This window comes from Trichoplax adhaerens, genomic scaffold (genome assembly GCF_000150275.1).
Source record: "Trichoplax adhaerens TRIADscaffold_12 genomic scaffold, whole genome shotgun sequence".
Taxonomy (NCBI): domain Eukaryota; kingdom Metazoa; phylum Placozoa; class Uniplacotomia; order Trichoplacea; family Trichoplacidae; genus Trichoplax; species Trichoplax adhaerens.
In genome coordinates this window covers 1710116-1733017 of record NW_002060954.1, presented here as the reverse complement: position 1 = coordinate 1733017, position 22902 = coordinate 1710116, and the positions used below count along the sequence as shown (strand labels likewise).

The 22902-nt window shown below is 30.0% G+C and overlaps 2 protein-coding genes across 2 annotated transcripts; both read right to left on the bottom strand.

Moving 5' to 3' along the window:
* Positions 1-1031: 1031 nt before the first annotated feature.
* Positions 1032-13965, bottom strand: TRIADDRAFT_30052 (uncharacterized protein; the record flags this gene model as incomplete). The annotated part of the gene is made up of 11 exons (XM_002115781.1): positions 1032-1102; positions 1189-1285; positions 2037-2105; positions 2220-2261; positions 2427-2601; positions 3800-3872; positions 11582-11739; positions 12036-12198; positions 12389-12440; positions 12852-13183; positions 13710-13965. Coding segments are annotated over 11 exons (1488 nt in total), but the record flags the coding sequence as incomplete, so codon positions are not given.
* A 3348-nt stretch (positions 13966-17313) lies between these two features.
* Positions 17314-22416, bottom strand: TRIADDRAFT_59903 (uncharacterized protein; the record flags this gene model as incomplete). Its single annotated transcript, XM_002115780.1, has 11 exons — positions 17314-17385; positions 18031-18099; positions 18333-18374; positions 18569-18628; positions 18775-18874; positions 19403-19479; positions 20133-20309; positions 20569-20732; positions 21312-21363; positions 21584-21921; positions 22233-22416. The coding sequence occupies 11 exons, from the start codon at positions 22414-22416 to the stop codon at positions 17314-17316; spliced, it is 1335 nt and encodes a 444-aa protein (XP_002115816.1).
* Positions 22417-22902: the final 486 nt, after the last annotated feature.

Here is a 22902-nt window from a genome sequence, read left to right as displayed (position 1 = left end):
AAACAGGTGCACTTTAATCAATTTCTTAAAATAAATAAGTGTCAATATTGACTCTTGATGTTAGCTGGCAATAATAGGAATTTTACTTACTGCAAATATCCTGGGCCTTGTAATAAATTTTTAAATATTAGTAACGTGCTAAATGTTGGCTACGTTTCTAAATATTGCAGTAATAGATTTATCAAATAATGTCGTATATAGACAATCGTATATTGATCATGAATAAATTTATTTCCACAACGGCATAATTGCTGATTTTGAAGAAACAACTAAAAGACTTATGAAGTAATTTCTTACGGATTCGATCTGTGACGATTTACCCTTTAAGTATTAGGAACACTTTGTAAATTTCTAATCAAAATACCTAAACATATCGTGATCTACTATGAAAATTAAAAATTTAACCAATGCCAGTAAACCTGTGACGTTTAAATGTCACGAAATATCTATTGCGATAACGGTTAAAGAATAATCTATAAAATACTGTAGTTAAAAGCATGGTCATCCTTAAAAATAATAACATATTAGACATAGATAACGATTAATAATTCATATTCATTAATTATAATTAACACGAGAGCTAGAATAAATAATCATTGAAGATCAATTATTATCACATCATCCCTTCTAGCATTAGCTAGAGATAGTACTACAAGCTTTTATCAATTATGTAAGAGATAACTTAAGGCTTTCCGTGGTTTTCATGGCAATTTTAAGCAATTAGTTTTAGTCTTATCATCTGAATCGTGGGTAATATAGACAAAACTTTCAAATTTAGCCATCTTAGGCTATCAAGATGCTATTTGTCATAAATAGTGTGACTAATGCAATGAAAGGCAGAATAGTATTGAAATGATCATTTCCACTATAGCACACAATCTCGGTAAGTCAATATCAAAGTTTATGCTATAATGGACAAAAAATTCGAAATAAATTAAACGCTGATCGATATGTTGAGCTTTGGTAAAATTTTTATTTCATACAAATTAGATCCATAAGAACCATTGACTTTCATTGACAGTTTATTCATATTATTCGTCGGAATGAAGACTGCATGGATAGCGAAATTCTTGACCGCTCGTAATAATCCATTTATTCGCGACTATTACAATCAAATATTAAAAATCATTATAAGCTTATGCTGCACCTCGAAAGTAAATTTGCAATATAATAAGTGATAACACTCACTCCATTTCGATCCTATAACTACCGGACAAGCTGCATGAAGAGTTTGCCGATTGGTCAACCCATTACGTTTCAAATTTATCCAGAATAATGCGCTCCCCTAGGCAATATTGAGTTAATTCAATGACTCTTAGTTCCTGTAAAAACTTTTTTTAGTTTATTTTAATGCTATAATCTTTTCATCTTCCATAATACTAATATTCTCTCATGATTTGGAGACAGACTGATGAGTAAATACGCTTGCATTCTTCGGCATAGTGCCATACAATTTTATGAATGGGTTTAGCTAACTGTTCTTATATAAATGATATGCGCAACCCTTATGTATAGCTTATAAAATGCTAGACGTGAGATAATTCTGAATCACGAATATTCAATATGAGTCAAACAATTTCTAAAATACTGCATTAGGAATTTTAAAATCTACCGTACTCTGTTAACACTTAGGATAATATTTCGTCTCTTATACGAGTTGCACTACAACGACTACTCTACTCTTTACGTCTGTAATATACAATCACCAGCTACTCTACTTTTAATTTCTAGAGATGAAAGAGATAGATAAATATACCGTTAATTAGTATCGGTACATTTATAATTACAATTAATTCTATTTCAACTGACTGAATATGCATTCATAGACGAAGTTATTCAATTCATATTGGATCCTGAATGTTTAGCCATAATAAAATGAGTATTTGTAGATATTGCAGAAACTATAATCTATTTCTGCGATAATTCGATCGTTTCGATTAAAATAGTTATTTTTTATGCTGTATTGGTGACATAATAAGTTTAGCACGTTAATTTGTATGTACATACTCGTATAGTATACTACACTTATATCTTACTTTTTGAGGCCGTACTGCTACCCCAAGTCGTGGAAATATAGTAGCGCCACCAATCTCGACGTTACTGAGCTGTCAAGTAGGCAATGGACATTAGATGTTCGATAAAGTCATCCGTAGGGTGCAATAATCCATAATTATAAACCCATAAACAGACAATACTAGTATATTATCATCTCAGCTTACATAAAACATCATCGTAGCTAATCTTTGAAGTGGATCTTCTGGCTAAAATTCGATATGCAAATATATTTTATAATACAGACTGTGATCGTTTATAACAAAATGATTCAACCTAGTGCTAAATTTGATTACTATAAAAAATTCACAGCGTTATCATTTATTCTTAATTTAAAGGCTACAAATTTGAACTTATAAAAAGAATAACTTAACTGCAATTATGGTCGAATCATAATGTGGTACATAATGTCCACCAATGCCATAATTTGCGACCTGTAAATCTTCTGCGTAATTTACATCCAAATGGGTTAGTTCCTGTGTTAGCCTGGATATTTTTTCTACTACTGGATCATAAGCGTCTTCTAGCCATGTACTACAACAAAAAATACTTATGCGTGTCAGGAGTAGTGCAAAACATACTTTAAAGTGACCATTAAGAGAATAATAACATAAATTGTCCAATGGATAATCATTTTGATAATATATTTTATCAAACATATCATTTACTGTAATTGAAAATAATCGAAGATGATTACTCAAACGCAGCTCGATCGATCCCCATCTTTCGTATTAAAAATTATTCACTAGGCTAATATTAAAAATATCGAATGCTGCAATCACATATAGATATAGCTAACGACGCTAATGGGAAGCCATTAGATCAACCGTGAGACAGGTACAATTTAAAAATATTCATTACTGCAAACAAGCATATTTGCAAACAATTACAGTATAGATAAGTAGTAGCCTACATTACAAATAATTCTATGTGCATTTGAATAAATATATCTTAAGAGAACCTAAGATATATATACTTTAAGACTTATACTAGATAGTAATCGAGCAGATTATGTTATAACTGCTAAGCATTTGAAATTTAGGCTATTACAATAAACGGTACAATATATTAAAAGACGATGATTATTGAACACAATAGCTTGATAAGTTATAAATGTAGACCACTTTGGAATACCATAATTCTAACAAGATGTCTCAATTCTAGATTAAAATAATACAAACTGAATAAGCCATTTATCACTCACAATTTGGCCAATCTCTTGCTACTATCAATTTCGGAATCTCCTTGAAAGCCCTGGCGTTGAATTCTTGCTACATCTAACTGATAGATTTTAACATTGGAGAAAATGAAAACATAACTAGGCTATTAGTCTGCTATCTTGTTTTTATTCCAGAGAATCGAATTTCCGATATCTTATTTAGAAAAATTAGCGTCAAACCTGAGTAGCTGCAATTTCTTTCAATATTTCTATGTCAAGATCATTTATAACATGATAATAAATAACTATAAAGGGATCAAGACTAATTTCTTCGGTTGCCACAGGTGCAAGATAAAATAAAGGTGATTGGTTGTAGTAATAACATCTTAATTTTTCTCGTTTAACTGAATCATTTTTCTGTAACCAGTGTCATAAGATAGTTAATATTCTGATGTATACGCTCAGTTCACATCTTTTATTTATACAAAACTAAAATTTTAGGAATTGGAAATAAGGTAATAGATGTACATTTATTTACAAAAAATTAAATCAAACTATAAATATAACTAGAGCTTAAGCTTTGATAACCTCACCTGGGTTGCTTCAGATTTAATTCCGCTACATAGCATGGCATGATTAGGTGATTTATTGGATTTAGAGGCTGTATTGGAACTAGAAGGATCGCTTTTTTGCCGATTTATTGGTATGTTATTAGTTTTGGTCTTATTCAGTAACGCTTGCTGATATACAAGATCTCTTTGCTGTTTGGAGATATTCTTGGGATCTAAGTAATGATAATAATCAATTTTTTCGATCTTTTTAACCGAATCTGTTAAATTCATTATCTAAATGGCTCATATACAGCTGTGGTGGTAACAAAGACCGCGACTGCTTCAAAATTACCTAAATGCAATCCTTTTTTGCTCCATTTAACCGCTTCTTCAATTTTTCCAGCCTGTACAACAGAAAGTACTTGGACTCGTAAAAATTAAAATTAAATCAATTTTAGAAATTAATAAAAATTAGCAGTTCGTATTTCTTCGCTTTCACTATCGGTTCTAACTTTATAAGCCGTAATGGATAGATATTCTATCAGTTTTTTCTTAAGCTCTATATACTGGACTTGATCAATTTTCATTTGCATATCAAGTTGGTTAAGAGCTGCTTTAGCCCAATTGAATGCTTGATAATAACTTTTACCATGAATTGCATATTGTATTATAATGATGCAATCATGGACGTCTAAAGTTGCACCTAATCCGTTCCTTCCTCCAATATTACCAGTTATAAACTGTGATTCACTAATGTTATAGATGGCTTGCAACCTTAAAATTGATTTAACGGTATCGTTTCTATCTTGATCCGTAGGAAAAATGTCTTTGTATTGATTTATAAGCTCTAGAAATTCTATAGCAATGTTGAAAATATTTCAGAAACTATTCAATCTAGTACCGTTTTATACATACAATTATATTCTTTGTGGCTTACAAATGACATATACTGATGGCTTGTAAACCTAATGTCATATCTTAACTCTTAAATCGTCTTACTTATAATAACCTAAAGTGTATTAATGCATAATAAAGTACTTATTTAGATCATCTATAGGATATCTTCAGGATAATAGTAACTAGATGAGTTATAAATTATAAAGCCATTAATTAACTCAAAAAAGCTTTAGGTATATCATTTATAGTATTTAAATGACAAGAAGTAATGATTTATAAATTTATCATTGGTTACATTAATCAGTCCCACACTATGTCAATGATCTTCTCACCCATGAAAGTAATATGACGAGACTTAACAAGGATAAACAAAGTTGGTAATCTAAGTTACGTTGCATCATAATCTAGAAGTGAATTCAATTCAGTATTACGAAATTATTTTTAAATTTAAGGGCACAAGATGGCAAGAACGAATACATTTTTGAGTCTAAATTATTATAGGTTACCTAAAGTAAAAATATGCACTAATACGAATTATCCATGGTATTAAAGAATGGGGACAAAAGTTTTATAAATTAGATATTCTACATATTAATATGTAACGGTACATACTTGTTTTTGATTGTTGAGCTATTCTTGCAAGATTAAGTCGATTGCTAACAGTATACCATCGTTTTATGAGGAGAAAATAGCTGATTGGATTTCGATACGGATCTTGCTTATCCATAAGATAATTTTGCAAGTTATCATTATCATAAGTAACTAGTAGATCTTCAATCTCAGCAATTCTTTTCTTTTCCAATCGGATATAACTACGCAAATTCTCATACAACACTTTTTCAAGCAAAATGATATCTTGGATTGTGCTAACAGCAAACACCAAATCAGCATTCACTGGGTGCATGATATCTAAATGTCATGGCAATGCAATAGCATCAGCATAAACTAAGAAAATCAGTATTGCTAAGGTCAAGAATTTTTGTAAGGTTATTAAACATCACTGCATCAAGTAAACCGAATTTTACATCTATACTATAAAAATTAATTATCATCTATGTTACTGACTAAAATCTAAGTATAACCTAGAATAAACCTATCTATCCTACCATATCCTGCAAAGAACTAACAGTATGAGCCAGCTAAAATACGAACTTATAAAAGTCGCCAAACTCGTCATTAAAAGACAAACAGTAAATAAATTCTTTGGACAGGCTTTCAAGGGCATCTTAGTGTTTCTAATTTCATATATAGCGCTTTAGCCAGTAAACGATAGGAATTAAAAGAGTTAAAGTTAATTTTTAGATCTTTTCTTGCTTATTGGTAATTATGTACGAATGAAAAATTAACAAAAATCAAAAGACTACCAAGAATGAACAACGTATTATATACTATTAAATGGTTTCGGTTCTTAGCACATCGATTTTATCCCAATTGAGCTGCTTCAGTAAGGATTCTGCAAGATAGAAAATTATATAAATCGTTAACAAGTACTAAAGTGCTGTTTCTTTATGTCTTTTACAGCTATAAATTGGCAGAAGTGTTGAGATTGATGAGTTACTGTCACGGTACGAACTACCGTGAAGAAATAGCTATCTAAATTTGGTGAATATAATATAGTGATAATATATTACAACTAGTTACTTACAATAGGAATTACTCTAATTATAAATGTGTTACAGTAAATTTAATGCTGTGCTGTAATGTGCATTGAAATGATTCTGTGAATGGACATGTTGTAGTCCGACTGTGAAAAATTAGTTACTAGATGTTCTCACCTAAGTATTTTTATACGATGACTCATGAATATTAGCTGCTGTAGAAGGGTATATAAGCCCGTCAAATAGTTGAATAAAGTAGTTCTCAATTGTCTAGTTGAGTTTAACGTAGAATTAAAGGCGTCTAAATTCTTGTGAGTAGGAATACTGAATCCGCAGATTTTTAGAGATTTAGAGATTTATTTTACGCTATCCTTGTCATGAAGCTGGTTTGTGACAGTTACATTCATCAGTTTAGACAATACTGATTAACAGCAAGTTCAAAATCCTAAAACAGAATAAAGTATCAATTAGAATTTCCAATGAATTAGCAAACAATTAATATTTAATGGGTAGATTATATTTGTATAGGATATGGAGATAGCAATAGTTGAATAAAGAAAGACGACGATAGAATCAAATTTAAAGACAATAGTAATTTCATAGAAGATTCTACATATTTTTCTTTCAGCTTTAGTGTTTTTATAATATCCACTACTCATAATAGAACATTTAGATGGAACCAATATTTAATAGGTAGATATGATGCACTTTACCTGGGTATCAAGAATAGATTAGACTACGAACCTATCAGATTAGATTTACAGATAGTAGAGGTTTATTTCGAGATTCTATTACATCTGCTTTCTGCTTTAACGAAGAAGTTACTAAATAAATGTAATGCTACTTCTGAGCTTAATCGGTATCTAAAGCATTTACAATTGATAAACGTATGCTACGGTGGTGTACTCATTTAAGACAGAGTGCCAGGAATTGGACATATACGTAGAATGACAGAGATCAGTATTTATTTTTTATCCCATTCTGTATTGATTATGATAGAAAATACATCTAATAATTATTCTTGTATCAGTTTCTGATTTGTAGGGCAGTCAATATTCCCTGCTATGTTTACTCTATCTATTTATGTAAACGGCGGAAACACTTACTTGAGATTTTGTATTTGAACTTAATTTTAGATTAAATATATCATGGATAATCGACCTTTATTAGCTGCCAATTTATAACTAAGAGTTAATTCATAAAGTTTAGAATTTTTGAAGTGCAAAACGTAAGTAATCTAGTAAATAAGTAAAGGATATCCGGTTTTATCTTGGTAGTAAGGTGTATTACAATATTAAACAGGGTTTCCCTAAAAATTTTGTTTAGTCAAAGATAAATTTATAAATAGCTGCAGGTGGAAGCAGGTGTACTTTTATTCACTCTTTGTTGGTAATTCTGACCATTAACTAGGATTAAATGTTTTTATACGGGCATTTTGCAAAATATCATGCCAGATAATGACCGACTTCGCATGCGGTCACGTTCATATATATAACAAGTAATGCAGTATAATAATAATATAAGATTGCGATAGCTTAGTAAATAAAACTGAAAGCGAATATTGATAGTAAATAAGTAACAAGATATTTAAGACTGTTGAAAGGCGCCATCTGACTTGCAGATAAAATACTGTAGCTAGATATGATAACCGTCGTTATATGATGATTATAGTTTGAAGGAAGGGCAGTAAAACCACGCCTAGTTAATATATAAATGGGCTTTCATTAACTAAGCGGTGCCTTTTCAAATGCAATGAAATGTTTTTACTATTGTAAAGAATTCATTATCAAAATCATTGTAATAAAGTTTTCAAAAAGGAAGATAGAAATAGAGCGAGAGATTTCGTCAATAATCCTATTTTTTAATCGATGCGAAGAAATTATTACCATGTTAATCATAGTAGCACAGCAAGTATTATGTTGGGTAGAAATGATTATATTCACCCCAATGTAAGCAGATATTAGAATTAACCTACGGTATCATGCTCCTAAGCATTAGCTAGTACTAGTTAAAATCGAATAATAGCTTCTGACCACAACGCTTCAAAATTTTATATAATACATTAGTTATAATGCAAGTATATATGTGTAATTAGTAACTTATTTATAGCTTAATAAGTCAAATGCGAGTAGAAAAATGTATAACAAAACATATATAAATTAATCAGTAATTAACAAAGACTCTACTAATTGAGCCGATGAGATCAATTTTATTTTGGTTTAGAATCATTAAGGATGGTTCCATCTCGTCTTACTCGATCTATTTTACCAAGGTAGTTTATCTTTACCGAATAATAGCTTCTAATCGCAGCATTTGAATTCTATGTATTACGGTAGTTAATTTATTTACAATTTAATAATACAAATACAAGTTGGGCCTCATTATATACTTTAATCGGTAAAACCATTGTATCCTTTAGGAAGTAAAATACATACGAATATATAAGACAGAAGTATTGATTGTGCAATTTTATAACTTTCCGATGATCAGTGCATTGGTGTTGTTTAATTGAGTATCAGTTGTAGCGAAATATTGCATCGACTATAACTAATTTCAAATTCTTTCTTAAATACAGTTTATACTATCAACTTATCAAGTAAATTAACCTAGCGAGAGTCATTGTAATGCCAGCATAAACTGCGGACAAATCACTTAATCGCAATAAAATGAGCTCTAAATATAATATTTACTTTATTATGCCCGAATCGAACTGTATGTTATTACGGTTATGATTACATTGGAATTGAATATACTGTAAATTCAGATTGGAATACGCTCATCATTTATTAATGTTTTCTAAGTTTATTTCACTCTCTAACATAAATATGATATTAATTAAAATTATCATTAATACTAAATTATATACCAAGACTTTGATGATAGAACGATAATTTTTGCTACAATTAATAAGTAAAATACACTGCTTAAACCCTAATCTATTCGTGCGAATTAAGGCTACAAGGATATCGCAATTCTTGGCCATTAGCATTAATCCACCTATTAGCAACTACAAAATTCGATCCTTCCATTAGAAACATTAGTATCAATAAAAAATGCAATTTTCACTTACTCCATTTAGATCCAATCAAAACCGGACACCCACCATGGAAAGTATGATAATGATGTGTTGTCGCATTACGATACAGATTAATCCAGTAAATTGCACTTCCCTTTAGAAATTAAGCAAAATATTTTAGGCATATTGATAATATAAGCAATACTACTAGACCAGTGAGCTGATCCTTAGTGAATGTGCAGATATTTATACTACTTCAGTTTACTACTACTGTATTTTAGCTTTATATTATCAGGTCATTCCTATAGTTATAAATTACTACTTTGAAATGTTTCAACTTAGGCCATTTTTTATCATACCTTACGTGGCTGAACGGTAATTCCGAGGAAAGGAAACACAGTAGCGCCACCAATTTCTACATCGCTTAACTATTACAATGATAATATCATTTCTTCCATTGGCATTACAACAGATAAATTACAAGATTAAATAGCTATCAGTTAATGCCAAATAGGCATGGCTATTTAATTTTCGTCTTTACAGCATCAAAGATTCTAGCTAGATTTAAGTTACTTTTAGTGTAGTAAACCTATGTAGAAGAACTGAACCGAGCCTGCAGTAAAGCTCCTTTATGCTATACTAAGTTTCATCACGTAAACAAGAATGGAGGCTATAATACAGATCGAATATCGATAAGCAGCTTACGTAATACATTAATGTTGCTAATCTTGGTTTCAAAGTTCCAAACTATAAGTTACATATCAAATTAATTCATGGTTATTAACTGATAAGAAAAATATGATAAATTAAAACCAATTAAGTTACCTTTAATGCCGTATAATCATAATGAGGAAAATAATGGCCACCTATGCCGTAATTAGCTACCTAAGTTCGATTTTATAGAGTAGAATAGAGTAGAATTATAACGCAAAATTGAAAACTTTTCAAGTTAATCCGTATTTAAAATGATTTTTTTACTTGTAAGTGTTCTGAGTATTTAATATTCAAGCCAGTGACGGCTTGAGCCATTCGGGATAGGCTTTTAGTAACTTCACTGATGTTTTCATCTAACCAAGCACTAAGTTTAATACATGCCAAGCATTAATTTCGAAGTCAATAATATTGATTAATCATATAATGGAATTACGCTAAAATTGAAATAGCCTTTAATAGTAAAACGCATGTGTTGCACTCCTATTTTTTAACATGTGCTATTAGTTTTAATTCTATTTGGATCCACCGATTTTTTGCATGCTATGATGATTACTAATAACTCACAAATGTCCGACAATAATCCAAAATATATTATTAGAGCAATTTCTTAAATACGTATGAAATCAAAAATAGAAGATTTGGTTTGCATATATATAAACGTAATAATAATTATTTGACGATTGGACAGGCGCAATAAATTAGCTTTGGATTATATATTGCTGTTACGGAGCCATGCTCTCAAATTAATTGCTATGTTAATTAAAATATCTCATTTAAATTTTTGTTAGCTCCAGTAGCTTATTAGATATTAATGTTTATTAATAAGTACTTGTTATTGCCAAAGTATCAGAAAGTCCAATTCTGTTGACGTGTCGGTAAACATAAATTAATAACACCTTAAGTGTAAGGTGCAATTACTTTGCGGAGCCTTAAGGCTCTAATTGGCCTATTAATTAATTTAATGTTAATTGTTAACTTCTTTTAACTGAACTCCTATACTAGAATATGTGTATATTATACAGTGGAAGTCGCTATGTCAAGAATATTCACAAGTGCGCCATCGGCGTATGCCGAGACTATAAAAAGCTGAGCACTAGCTTAGCTACTCAGTTCCATTTAGTCACTTGCAGGATCACTTGACTGCTATTGCTAAGAATATTCTTACGTTTTTCTTTAGTACATTTTACGGCTAAGATTAACGTAAATAAAGTAAAGTATTTAAACCTATTACTTATTAGTAGCTTATTTGTATAGTTGAGAGTTAGTTCAACTACGATATGTCCCTGAAAGTAGTGTTTAAGACCTGTTTTCTAGTTACAAAGGAGAATTGTAACAATTACATCATATAATTCTATGCAGCACATCAGTATTAATTGATAAAAATACCTACTGTTTTGCGAAACGGACGGTTGCGTTAACTTTAATGCGATCATTAGGATCATCTTTATGCAAACCAGCTGCTTTCATCTAAGCACATATTATATCGGTAACTTTGCCTCAATTAATTACATAATATACGAAATTTTCATCTTTTAATTTTAATCGTAGATTTGGGTGTCGAATTTACCACGGTTCTTCTATCATACCTTTTTACGAGAGATTTTTTTTATCGTTTCTATTTGATGGTCGTTAATAATGTCATAATAAATAACGATGAAGGGATCAAGAGAAATTTCTTCAACTGGAATTGGAGCTAGATACAAAAGAGGCGATTGATTGGAATAGTAGCATTTTAAAGTCTTATTAGCCAGCCTGACTTGAAATTCCTATTTTTAAAAGATAAGAAATTTAGCTGCATAGCGAGAGTTTATTTATATCTAGTTCATAAACCTGAATAAAAGTTAATATCAGTAAGCTAACTATCGATGACTATCTTATAATTTGTTTACTAACGTTATAGAATGACGTAGAATAGTTGTAGACACTTAAACAACTGTTTTTACCGCAAGTTACGTTTAGGTTAATGTTTGCATGTAGTAGATAAAAGAAACTTAAAAGCATCTAGAAATGCTTCGATGAAGATAGAGTTTTAGAATAGAAAATGATACAGAATTGAACAAAGTATATAGTTGACCTCTTTAACATTTCCACGACATAGGTTGCCGAATTCGGTGTTTTCTGCAAGACGTCGCGTAGAATCAGCTCTTCCTAATCTCTTTACATAATCTTGGAAGTGATTAGGTCCATTCTTTAGAACATTGGTAGCTTCTTCTGCTAAAGCACTTTTTAGTTTTTCGTAACCATCTTTTGCAGAGGTATCATTAGGATCTGAGAATCAATACCCATATACATCCATTTTAGTATTAAGCAACAAATCGAATCATTAACATTATAAAATGGAGCAGTAAAAGAATCTTGATTTTTAATCCTTCTATTCGTCTTAATAGATTGATTATATTACCCAATTTTAAGAGTTCCTGGATATAACCTATCGCTTCCTTGGTCCTACCAATCTATGTGTTATAATGATAAGTAATCATACGATAACTCTGTTACAATTTGAATTAACTCTGCCTTCCTATTTTAAATAAAAAACTATACTAGAAAACAAATAATTATGAAACATAGCATAAAACATCGTTGTTACTGGCTCAATGCAGAAATTGATGTTTTATTACTATAGTATTATAACAAGATACCCGTAACTTTGTTTTATTTTGCTCTAATTTGATATCTTTCTGGAGTTCAACCATACACATATATCTGATTATAATTATAATCTAGCTAGAACTATGCTCATTTATAGATGTAAGTCCATCGGAATTGCAATTTTTTGTTGATTAAATTTTGATAATATGAGTATATTCAATTGATCAAGACATATTGTTGAAAGCTATTAAAAGAAATTTTACTCTACATCTAACCTGAAAAGCATTAGTCGATAAAGATCTTATTATTTCTTTCCTAACATCATTTGTCATATCAGTTGCATTCTCTGATAGTTTCAGTGCCAGCTTAGCCCAATCATAAGCATTGCCAAAGCCTCGCTCTTCATTAGCAGCATTAGCAATCATGGTACAATCGAACCAATTTAATTGGATTCCTAAATCTTTTGTTCCCTGTATTTTACCGTCAGCTAAATCCTTCGCTGTTAAATTATACGTAGTTTGAAGGCGTAAGATCGATTTAATGGTATAATCCCAATCTACTACTGTGGGTAAAATCGTTTCTCTTCTTCTTAAATTCCTAATAAAATCTTTAATATTTGATATTAAAAATCAGTGAAAGCAGAATCGTAAGACTTTAACCTGTTACTGCCGTAGTATAGAAAAAATACTTATTGATTGAAAAAACGCACTTCTTAAGTACTAGGAATACTCAACCTATAAATAGTCAAATGCACTAAATATACTCAAAAAGTTTCCAATCCATAATATAATTGTACTAATAAATGCCTAACTTAAGAATATGCCGCTTAACTGTATGTTAGGAATACCAGAATGGTAAACCGTTAGATAGAAATATATATTTACACTTATTCAAGATTTTAATTTTAAAATATTCTAACGTAGAAATTTCTTGATTAGATAAAATATAGCTTAGCTATTTTACTAAGGATAACAAAAGAAGATGTAATCCAAAATATTAAAGCTGCTTAGCAAAATATTAATCATATGCGTATAGTATCATTGTGTTAAAAATATTTTAATTAAGATTACTACCGTACATCTTAGAAATACCACCAAAAATAAAATAAGGGGCTACTTCAACAATAGACATACCTTGACCAAGTTGATGAGTCATTAATTTTGTAATACTAGACCAATCGTGAATAAATCGTTTAAGCAAAGTGTAAGCAGCGATAGGATAGCGTGGTTGATCTTCATATTTTACGATCTGATGCTCTTGTTGATAGCGAACGGATGCTAAGATAGCTTCCATTTTCTGTAAATTTTCTTCCTTCTTAATCAAGTATTGGTGCAATTGACTAGAAATCTTTTTTTCTAGCCCGATAAACACTTCTATGTCTTGTATAGAGAATGCTGCAAAATTCTCGGAACTGCCAGAACGACTATGAGATACACTTTCTATGCAAGTTAAAATAGCAATTCAGATGTAATTCTTGACTGAAAGGTTTAAGAATTGTAGTAATGTAAACGACATTCATATAATGATGTGATGGTCTTCTATTTAAAGGATTGAGAATTCAGATAGATTACCAGTGCTGACATAGATGTAAGAATTGAACATAAAAGTATCGCTGGAGTAGCAACATCGATTACGAAAATTGTCCATAAGTTAAATAGGATCAGAACAATTTACTCCTTGCTTATTAAGAAACTGCAAGCTGTTCATTGTAATCGGTAACTAACAATGCTTGGCTATCATAATTTTAAAAGATACTGTTTAAATCATTCAACTCTTATATCGCATTTGAGAAATAGTTGATATCATAGCTAATCTCAGATAAAATACTGCCGGTAAACAATATAGAATAGCTTAATTAATCCTTATGATATATTATTCCAATGACAGAGCGAGACTAGCATTCAACTACGACTCTATTTGATAAATTTAGATTATGATTTGTCTGCTAATGATAGGAGCAATCATTATTGCTTTTAAAGCTTAAATTGCGGTCGTATCAAAATTAACGGTTCTAATCATGATTGCACCATAATCAATCTGTGCAACACCGGTAATAAATTTCTTCAATTAATCCTCATAATTAAAAGACTAAGAATGCCTCGATTTGATTTAATCTTTCGAAATTCTTAAATGGAATTTCGTCTATATCTGCCATACAAGCAAGACAGTGATATGTATAAGATGCTATAGAAGTATAGTAATTAAAATTATACTTTTAACAGCAAGACACATCTACAATACGGCTTAATTGGTATTTTCTGTCTATCTGATTAGTTTACGAAAATATTGTATACTATACGCTATCTTAATAGCTCATTTTTATTTCTTAGACTTAACTTGAAACAAAAGTAGTATTTAATAGAAACTTTAAATTAAGATTAGAGCGTCAAAACATTCTGATATTCTGCTAAGAAAGCTTGATGATGCTCATCAAAGACTGCCATTTCATTCATAAAACAAGAACAAAGGATGTACTGATATTAGTTAATTTCGTTAGTTCGCGTAGAATAAAAATGAAATAAATCAAGATCTGAGAAGGAATTGCTAGTTAATAAAGATAAATTATCAAAATATTACGAATCTGTTAAAAATGTTCACCAATTCAGCCAATATCAGATCAAGACTACAATGATCATTTGACTATTAAAGTAAATATTATGGCTACTATTACTAATCGGGGTCGTCAGAGGTTGTTAAATTAACTCAAACAACATAGTTCTCTATTAAGGAAGCATAACGATAAAATACGAGAACAGAATTTGCTAGAAATCGACTAAAACATCGATAAACCATAATAAATGACGGAAATTCGATTTAAAAAGTACTAGCAGCACACCTTTACAGTTAGTATTCTTAGACTTTATTAATATCGAATTCTTTAATAAAGTACATGCTTACCTGTCCATATTGTACCGGACATAAGAAAAAGTACGCCAATAACCACTAAGTCAAGTAATTTAGCCATAACCATCTAGTATCTGTGATATTGTAACTAGAATAGATTCAATACGTATTTTATTGCGCTCTACTCGCCTGAAGTAGTATCTTAATTACTTGGTAGATCACATACTAACAATGCTCTTTGGAATTATCATTGTTCTTGTCTATCATGAGATTACTTATCGATATTCTCAATAAAATGAAGTATCATTTGTCTTAGGACTTAATTAATAATTTATTGATAAAAAATGTTATCCATCTGTATATCAATAATTCTTTAGGCTATTTCTAGTTAGCATATTGCTGATTATCAAACAAGTTTGATAACATTACAGCGAAAGCATAAATTAAGCTTACTAATTTAGGTCTCAATTTGTAAAAATCGACAATAAATTAGTCATGCAAACTGTCGGAAAGTTAATCTATTCTCTCTCTCATTTTGTTTACTTAATATTCTGTTCTTCTGTTTATTCTGCGGTTATAATAGATATTAATTACCGAATTTAACAATATCTTGGAATTGAAACGAGCTTTGGGAATTTTTTGTTATGATTTAAAATGGAATATTGCTTAAGTTTACTTACAAATTTAGTCTGAATAGATCTCCTCGATTAAAAAGTTGAATTTTCATCATTTTTAAGATTTATATGTTACTAATGTTTTTTAATTGAAATAGAAACGACTTGATGATATTAAATTCGAATCACTGTGAATTTGTACGAAGTATTTTAAAATTCTAACGCTATTTCCCTTTGGCTGACTATTACAGTATAGATACATTTTATATTTTATTTCTCTATAGAAACTATCAATAAATTACTTCTACATTAAAAAATAGTGCAAATAGACTCTATTGAGAGCGTGAGTAAGATCTTAAAAACAAATATTACTTAGTTCTAACGAACGTTTATAATAGACTTCAATATCATACTAGTCAAGCTGCTGTAATCTCTAAATTATGAAATATGGACATTTGCATTAGACCATACATGAATGAAAGAAACTATTAGTCAATTGTTAACATGCCATGCTCTTACACTAGCAAAACTCATTTATTTATAATACTTGCTCATATATCTAGACTGAACCATTGGAAATCAGGTACAAGTTGGCATCTATCAACTAATAAGTATATTCTTTATTTTTTTCCAGCTACAATAGAGTGCAGTAGTCTATAATCATACCTCGTCATTTTTCTCCTTTAATTAATTACTTATGTCTTTCATAGTTTTCTCTAAGTATGATAATAACGTATGTCAATTAACATCTCCAAGAACGTTTAACATTAGTACTGAAAGAAACACGTGCAATAGAGAACATGACTAATGAACTATTAGATAGAGATAGCTATACACGTGCTCGGGAAATAATAACCGAAAAATCATATAGCCAATGGTAGTATAAAATGTACTTATAACCGTATAATATATCTCTTTCTCTAAGGTCTTTATCCTAAAACAGTATCGAATCAACTTTGGATTGCCAAAATTCCAGCTTGAAATTCTTCCTATTATAAACATTTGCTATAGCAAGTTTATGGAATAATATAGGTCCTAAGCGGAATGGTAAATTGCTGCTATATCTTCAATTAATTATAAACATCATTTCTCTCAGCCTCATTTAACTAATTCTGCATATTGTGCATAATTTTTGACTCACTTCCTTTGTATTTAGAACTAAAATTTATTGTTTTAATTATAAAGCAATTAATGAATTGGTTTAATAAATATTGTTTTACAGCAAATTTCTTAATATCGTATCGAGATAGCCCCGTAGTCTTTGCATAATATTGAAACTCTATAATGAAGTTGCTATAAGATAAGCTAATATTTTTAATAAAGATCTCATAGTTGCTTTGATTTCACTGGTCTATTTGGGTAAAAAGTAGTTTCAATTACCAGGATTTTAAAATATTGCTATTTTACTAATAAATCTCAATCGTAAGGATTGAGGCTACAAGGATAACGAAATTCTTGACCAGCTGCTTTAATCCATTTGTTGGCTACTGAAAAATAGAATTTCACCAAAATCCCTTATAACACCAACTACAGTACATTACATTTTTTTAATTTTAGTATTCAAGGAAGGGTACTAAAAATAGTAATATGAAAATCAGTTTTAACATAAACATATCTTACTCCACTTCGATCCAATGACAACCGGGCATCCTGCGTGCAGAGTCACTGTGTGGATTGATCCATTGCGCTTTAAATTTATCCAGTACAATGCACTTCCCTTGATATTTACATATTTAAAAAAACTATCGAGACATATGCAATATTTATAATGTTATTCCATAGATGTCGATCTTTAAAAACAGTATACTGATAAGGCGCTTTTTCAATTATTAAGCAAGTCATTCAGTAATATCTTTTAGTGATAATTTAGAACTAAAATTTCACGAATACGTGCTGTACCTGATTTATTTTACAAATCGTAATTTCCAAAATTAAGTCAACGTTTATAGCTTAGATAAAATGTTATAAACGCGTCAAAAGAGTTATTTACACCTACCTTGCGAGGGAAAATGGCTTTGCCAATGTCTGGAAAAACGGTAGCTCCTCCAATGTCCACGTCACTGAGCTGTTACATATTAAAACAGCTTTATTATAATACAAGTGTTAGAATTTTTCTGAAAATAATGTAACACAAAGTATTCGAATAGATACACAAAAAAGTATTTAAATACATGGTATTATTTATATTCCATTTGTCTTGAAACTGAGTGGAAGCCTTGCAAGTTACATCAGATACATTTCGCTACATTTCGATAAATTGATCTTGCGCGCTGTATATAAAATAAGGTGGAAACTTACATAAAACATTATTGTTGCTAATCTTGGCTTGCCTGTATCATCCTGAAATGCCAAATTCGAGTAATAAGTCATAAAAATACCTTATATATAGATCATTAGATTACATTTTTCATGAATAAATAACGATGCAAATCTATATTCGTATCTTATATACTAACGTTTATATTTGCTGGGTACTAAGAGTAAGAAAAATAATAATTTTGCAACTATAAATGAAATAAATCATAAATATTTACATCGATTGATGCTGAATCATAATGAGGGGAATAATGCCCTCCAACACCATAGTTAGCCACCTGAATAGAAGTAAGAAAGCTATTCTGTATTTAAAAATGATACTAAAATTCGAAATAATTGTAGAGTTATCGTATAGTAACAAAAGTCCGTTTACAATGTAAACAAAAACAATATTTGTTATTAACTTAAATATAATATTAAAAACCTGCAATTTCTCCGCATAAGATAAATCTAAGCCTGTTAACTCCTCTGATAAAACAGACAGTCGTCGAACAACTTGATTATCTATATCACCTAACCAAGCACTAAATAAATAGCGAATGTCATAATCCATAAATTTCTTATTTTGCTAATGCTATGCAAATATGATTTGTAATATGCTAGCAGAGCTTTAGCAATCTAAGAAGGATCCGCTAGAAATAATTTTATTACAAGAATAAACTATTTTTGAACTTAAGAAGACAGCGATAGGTTGTGCAACATATTCATTAGTTACTTGTTTTATCTCTCGGATATTTTTCCGAAGTGGCTTAGCTGATTACATCTTAAATTTTTATGCACATTTCAAAGGTAATATGAAAAACATGCTCCACTTCTGTCCGTTTTAAGTGCCAGCAACTAAAACAGTACTACATAATGTGACATAGAAGTAATGCTAATAAATTAAACTGACTACTTGCCGATATTTACTTACTTACTTATATGTTTAGCATTACTGAATAGATAGTGTGTCATTAATTTCGTATGATTACAACTATGCTATGCCAATGGGTGTATATGATAGAATTGTCGATTGAGCTTATTGGTTAAATACAAATAATATCTTGTCTTACTGTTTGGCAAATCTATATTCTCCCTCAGCTTCAGAATTATTTGGCATGATCTGTACAAATGTCCTCGCCACAGTTAACTACAAGTGTTTATAGAGTAAATACAGTGTTCTGTAATAAATGTGTCTCACAACAACTATCTTAGTCAAATAGTATTTTCTAAAAGGCTTCTAATAGAGGTTTTAGGAATAGTAGAGCAATAATTCATTGTTACAACAATCTAGTCTAAAATCTAAAGTATTTCGAGCTCAAAGTGAAGTGAAATTTTTTCTCTCTCGTCAGCTCATCTCTGCAATTCTTATATTTATTTCGTTAAATCCATTTATGACAGTTCGATTAATCTGCAATCAGACATGAGTCATCAAACAAAATAGATTTTTCAAATAGTACATCATTATTTTTTACTATCTAAATCATTCTACTTAAGATGTCACTACTCTTCTATTAAGATCTAGCCCCTTTCTCTGGAGGGCATCTTAACAACTACAGTGTTTCTAGCTACATAAATCTTATGCCATAATTAGTCAACTGGCTAATATTAGTCATCAACAATTTCTAATATAGTAGTTAGCAATCATCTGTTATTAGTTTCACGATAATATCTATTCAAAGTAACCTAATTGTACCAAACGTAGCTATCCATATAATCAAATATAGGTGCATCACTACATGTTCATACTGTATTTATTAATTACCTGAATCATTTCAAAGCTATTCAGGTATTAACTTTTACCTTTTTCGACGATATGTTCTTTAATATTTCGGCTTCTTGATGACTAATGATGTCATGGTAGAGTCGAATGACTGGGCTATAACTAATCTCCTCAACAGCGACAGGATTAAAGTGTAATAGAGGAGACTGATTAAAGTAATAGCATTTTAAACCGTTATTTAGGCTTGTTTGATAATTCTAAAATATTAGAGAAATAAATTTTTTTTTAATAGGTATAATATAAGATTACGAGATAATTTTATTATCAGGAATGACCTACAAACCTAATTCTAGGGCATGCAATAAAACAAATACTTAAATCACTTTTGCATCATGTATACGCACTACATTTCTAATAAAAATATGGGGTGTTTACGATTACTACTACTAGATCCACGTTCTATAATTATGTAATTATAAAGAAGACATACCGATGCGTAGTGTATAGTATCTGTACCTTATGACTACGACATAGTTTAGTATAGGTTGGTAAGTAATCCAATTTAGTTTGAAGGTAACGTTTAACATGGTTTCCCATTTTATTAGCTTCGGTTCCATTACTCTGAGAAATTGCTTTCTTGCACTTCTGATAACCTTCGTTTGCGAATTTATCATTCGGATCTAGTTATAGGATTTAGAGTGGCTCATAATACGTGATAATTTGCTAATATTATCTAATACTTTGATACCGGATACAAAAGCATAAATGCACATACTATCAGTAACGATGTGATTATCAAAAATCCTATAATACATTGTACCAGCTAAATATTTGTGACATCTCGAAGAATGCTGATAGTCTATCAGTTACAAATCAATATATAGATTGGATTGATTTTTAAAATTAATAAAATATGGAATTAATTTAATACTTTCGACTCAAAAGAGTCTTTAAACGAATTAAGGATGATCTGTTTCATCGTCTTAATCTCCTAATTTCAAAATCTTCGTTTATTATTTTATACGAATAAGCGACTAGCATTACATTTAGACTAAATTTATCAAATGCTAACTACATAATATAAATTAATGCTACGTTATCCCTTCTAAATACCTATGAAGCCATTTTTGAACTATTTCTAAAATAAATAAATATATTTCTCTCCGATAAGTAATATAATACTGTACCATATTTCGAAAATTTTGCAAGTTTATATATCTAGTAAGTAAAGATATATCAAATTTAATCTAAAGCAGTACCTAATTTTAGTAATTCTTGGACATAATGCAGTGCATCTTGGATCTTACCAATCTTGAATCGAATCGAAATTTATTAAAAAAATAAAAAATTTTTTAACATTAAAATTATAAAAATTTGTATTTCCATTTTAAATATCGCGTCATTTTTGCTTCTTAATTGGATACTGTGGTATTTTTTTCATTTTAAGATATATGTAATTATGTTGTTAAGTCGTTACTTCTTTTAAAAATTTGTAGCCATTTCTTGAGAATTATAGAGTAGCTAGTATTACCTGAAAGGCAGAGATAGCTAAAGGCTGTAAAATTCTCCTCTTAACTTGTTCATGTTGCTTAATTAAACCTGTTTTATTCCAATATTTAGCAGCTTCAATAGCCCAATTGTAAGCTCGATAGTAATTTTTTTTATCTTTTGCACCATTTGCCATCTTAATACAGTCATGCCAATTTAATTTCACTCCTAAAGGATTACTACCTTGAATAATTCCGTGATATAAGTCCCTTTCTGATAGATGGTATACCTCTTGTAGTCGCAATATTGATTTTATTGTATAATTTAAATCATCTATTGAGGGAAATAATCTTTTCGCTGCGGCCAATAATTTCAACATAACTAAGCATGTATGCATAAATACGGAAAAAATATAGTAAATTAGTCCTACTAATGACATCATAATCCGGTACTAAAGCTGAAATATGACATTATTCGTACTTTATTATTAATTATTTTAGTTTATATTTGAAAGTAATACTTAATAAATACCCTATAAAAACTTAATACACTACAGAAAATCAAGTACCCATTCGCTGTACACTAGTTCACACTGTACGGTCTAAATATTTATTTACTGCATCGTGTTATAAATAGCTTATACATAGGAATCTAATGGAATCTGTGCAAATTCTCTATTTTAAATTGCTTACATTGATTGCTCTTAGCCATTGATATCTTATAAACTTTCTGCCAATGCTGTACAAATCGCTTAATAAGCAGAAACTTAGCCAATGGTAGCTCGCCATCTTTATTACTCCTTTCGTGATCATCTATATCATTCGCAATTATATTCAAAAGGTGCTCTAATCCTTGAATTTTATCTCTTTCTAACATAACGTAGCGATGTAGATTTCGAGAAAGGGTCGTTTCTAGTTTTATCAATTTCTCAACATCGCTAATTGCGAAGGATAGATTCGCACCAGCACCTTAATTATAATTAATTCAAATTGTGATCGATTTTAGTTAAAATAAATTCTTCTTCACATCAAATTGAATTATGCTTAATTATGATCGGACCAGTGTCACTTGGGATATCGAGGTATGCTTTTATATAGTAAAAATAGATCATCGAATTGAATCTTGTTTAAAAATTCATAATGACTACAAACATAATATTTTTGACGATTTTATTCTTGACATTTTAAATATTTACTACGATATTGGGTTTAAAATAGGACGATTACATAAACTGAAAATGGAGAAGTATGAAAAAATTAATTAAGCAAATAATCGTATCTGATCCCCATTAGTAAAACTATAAGTTTAAAATATTGCCTATCGGTGTCGATGCTCGACACACTGTCAAAATTTTTAATAATA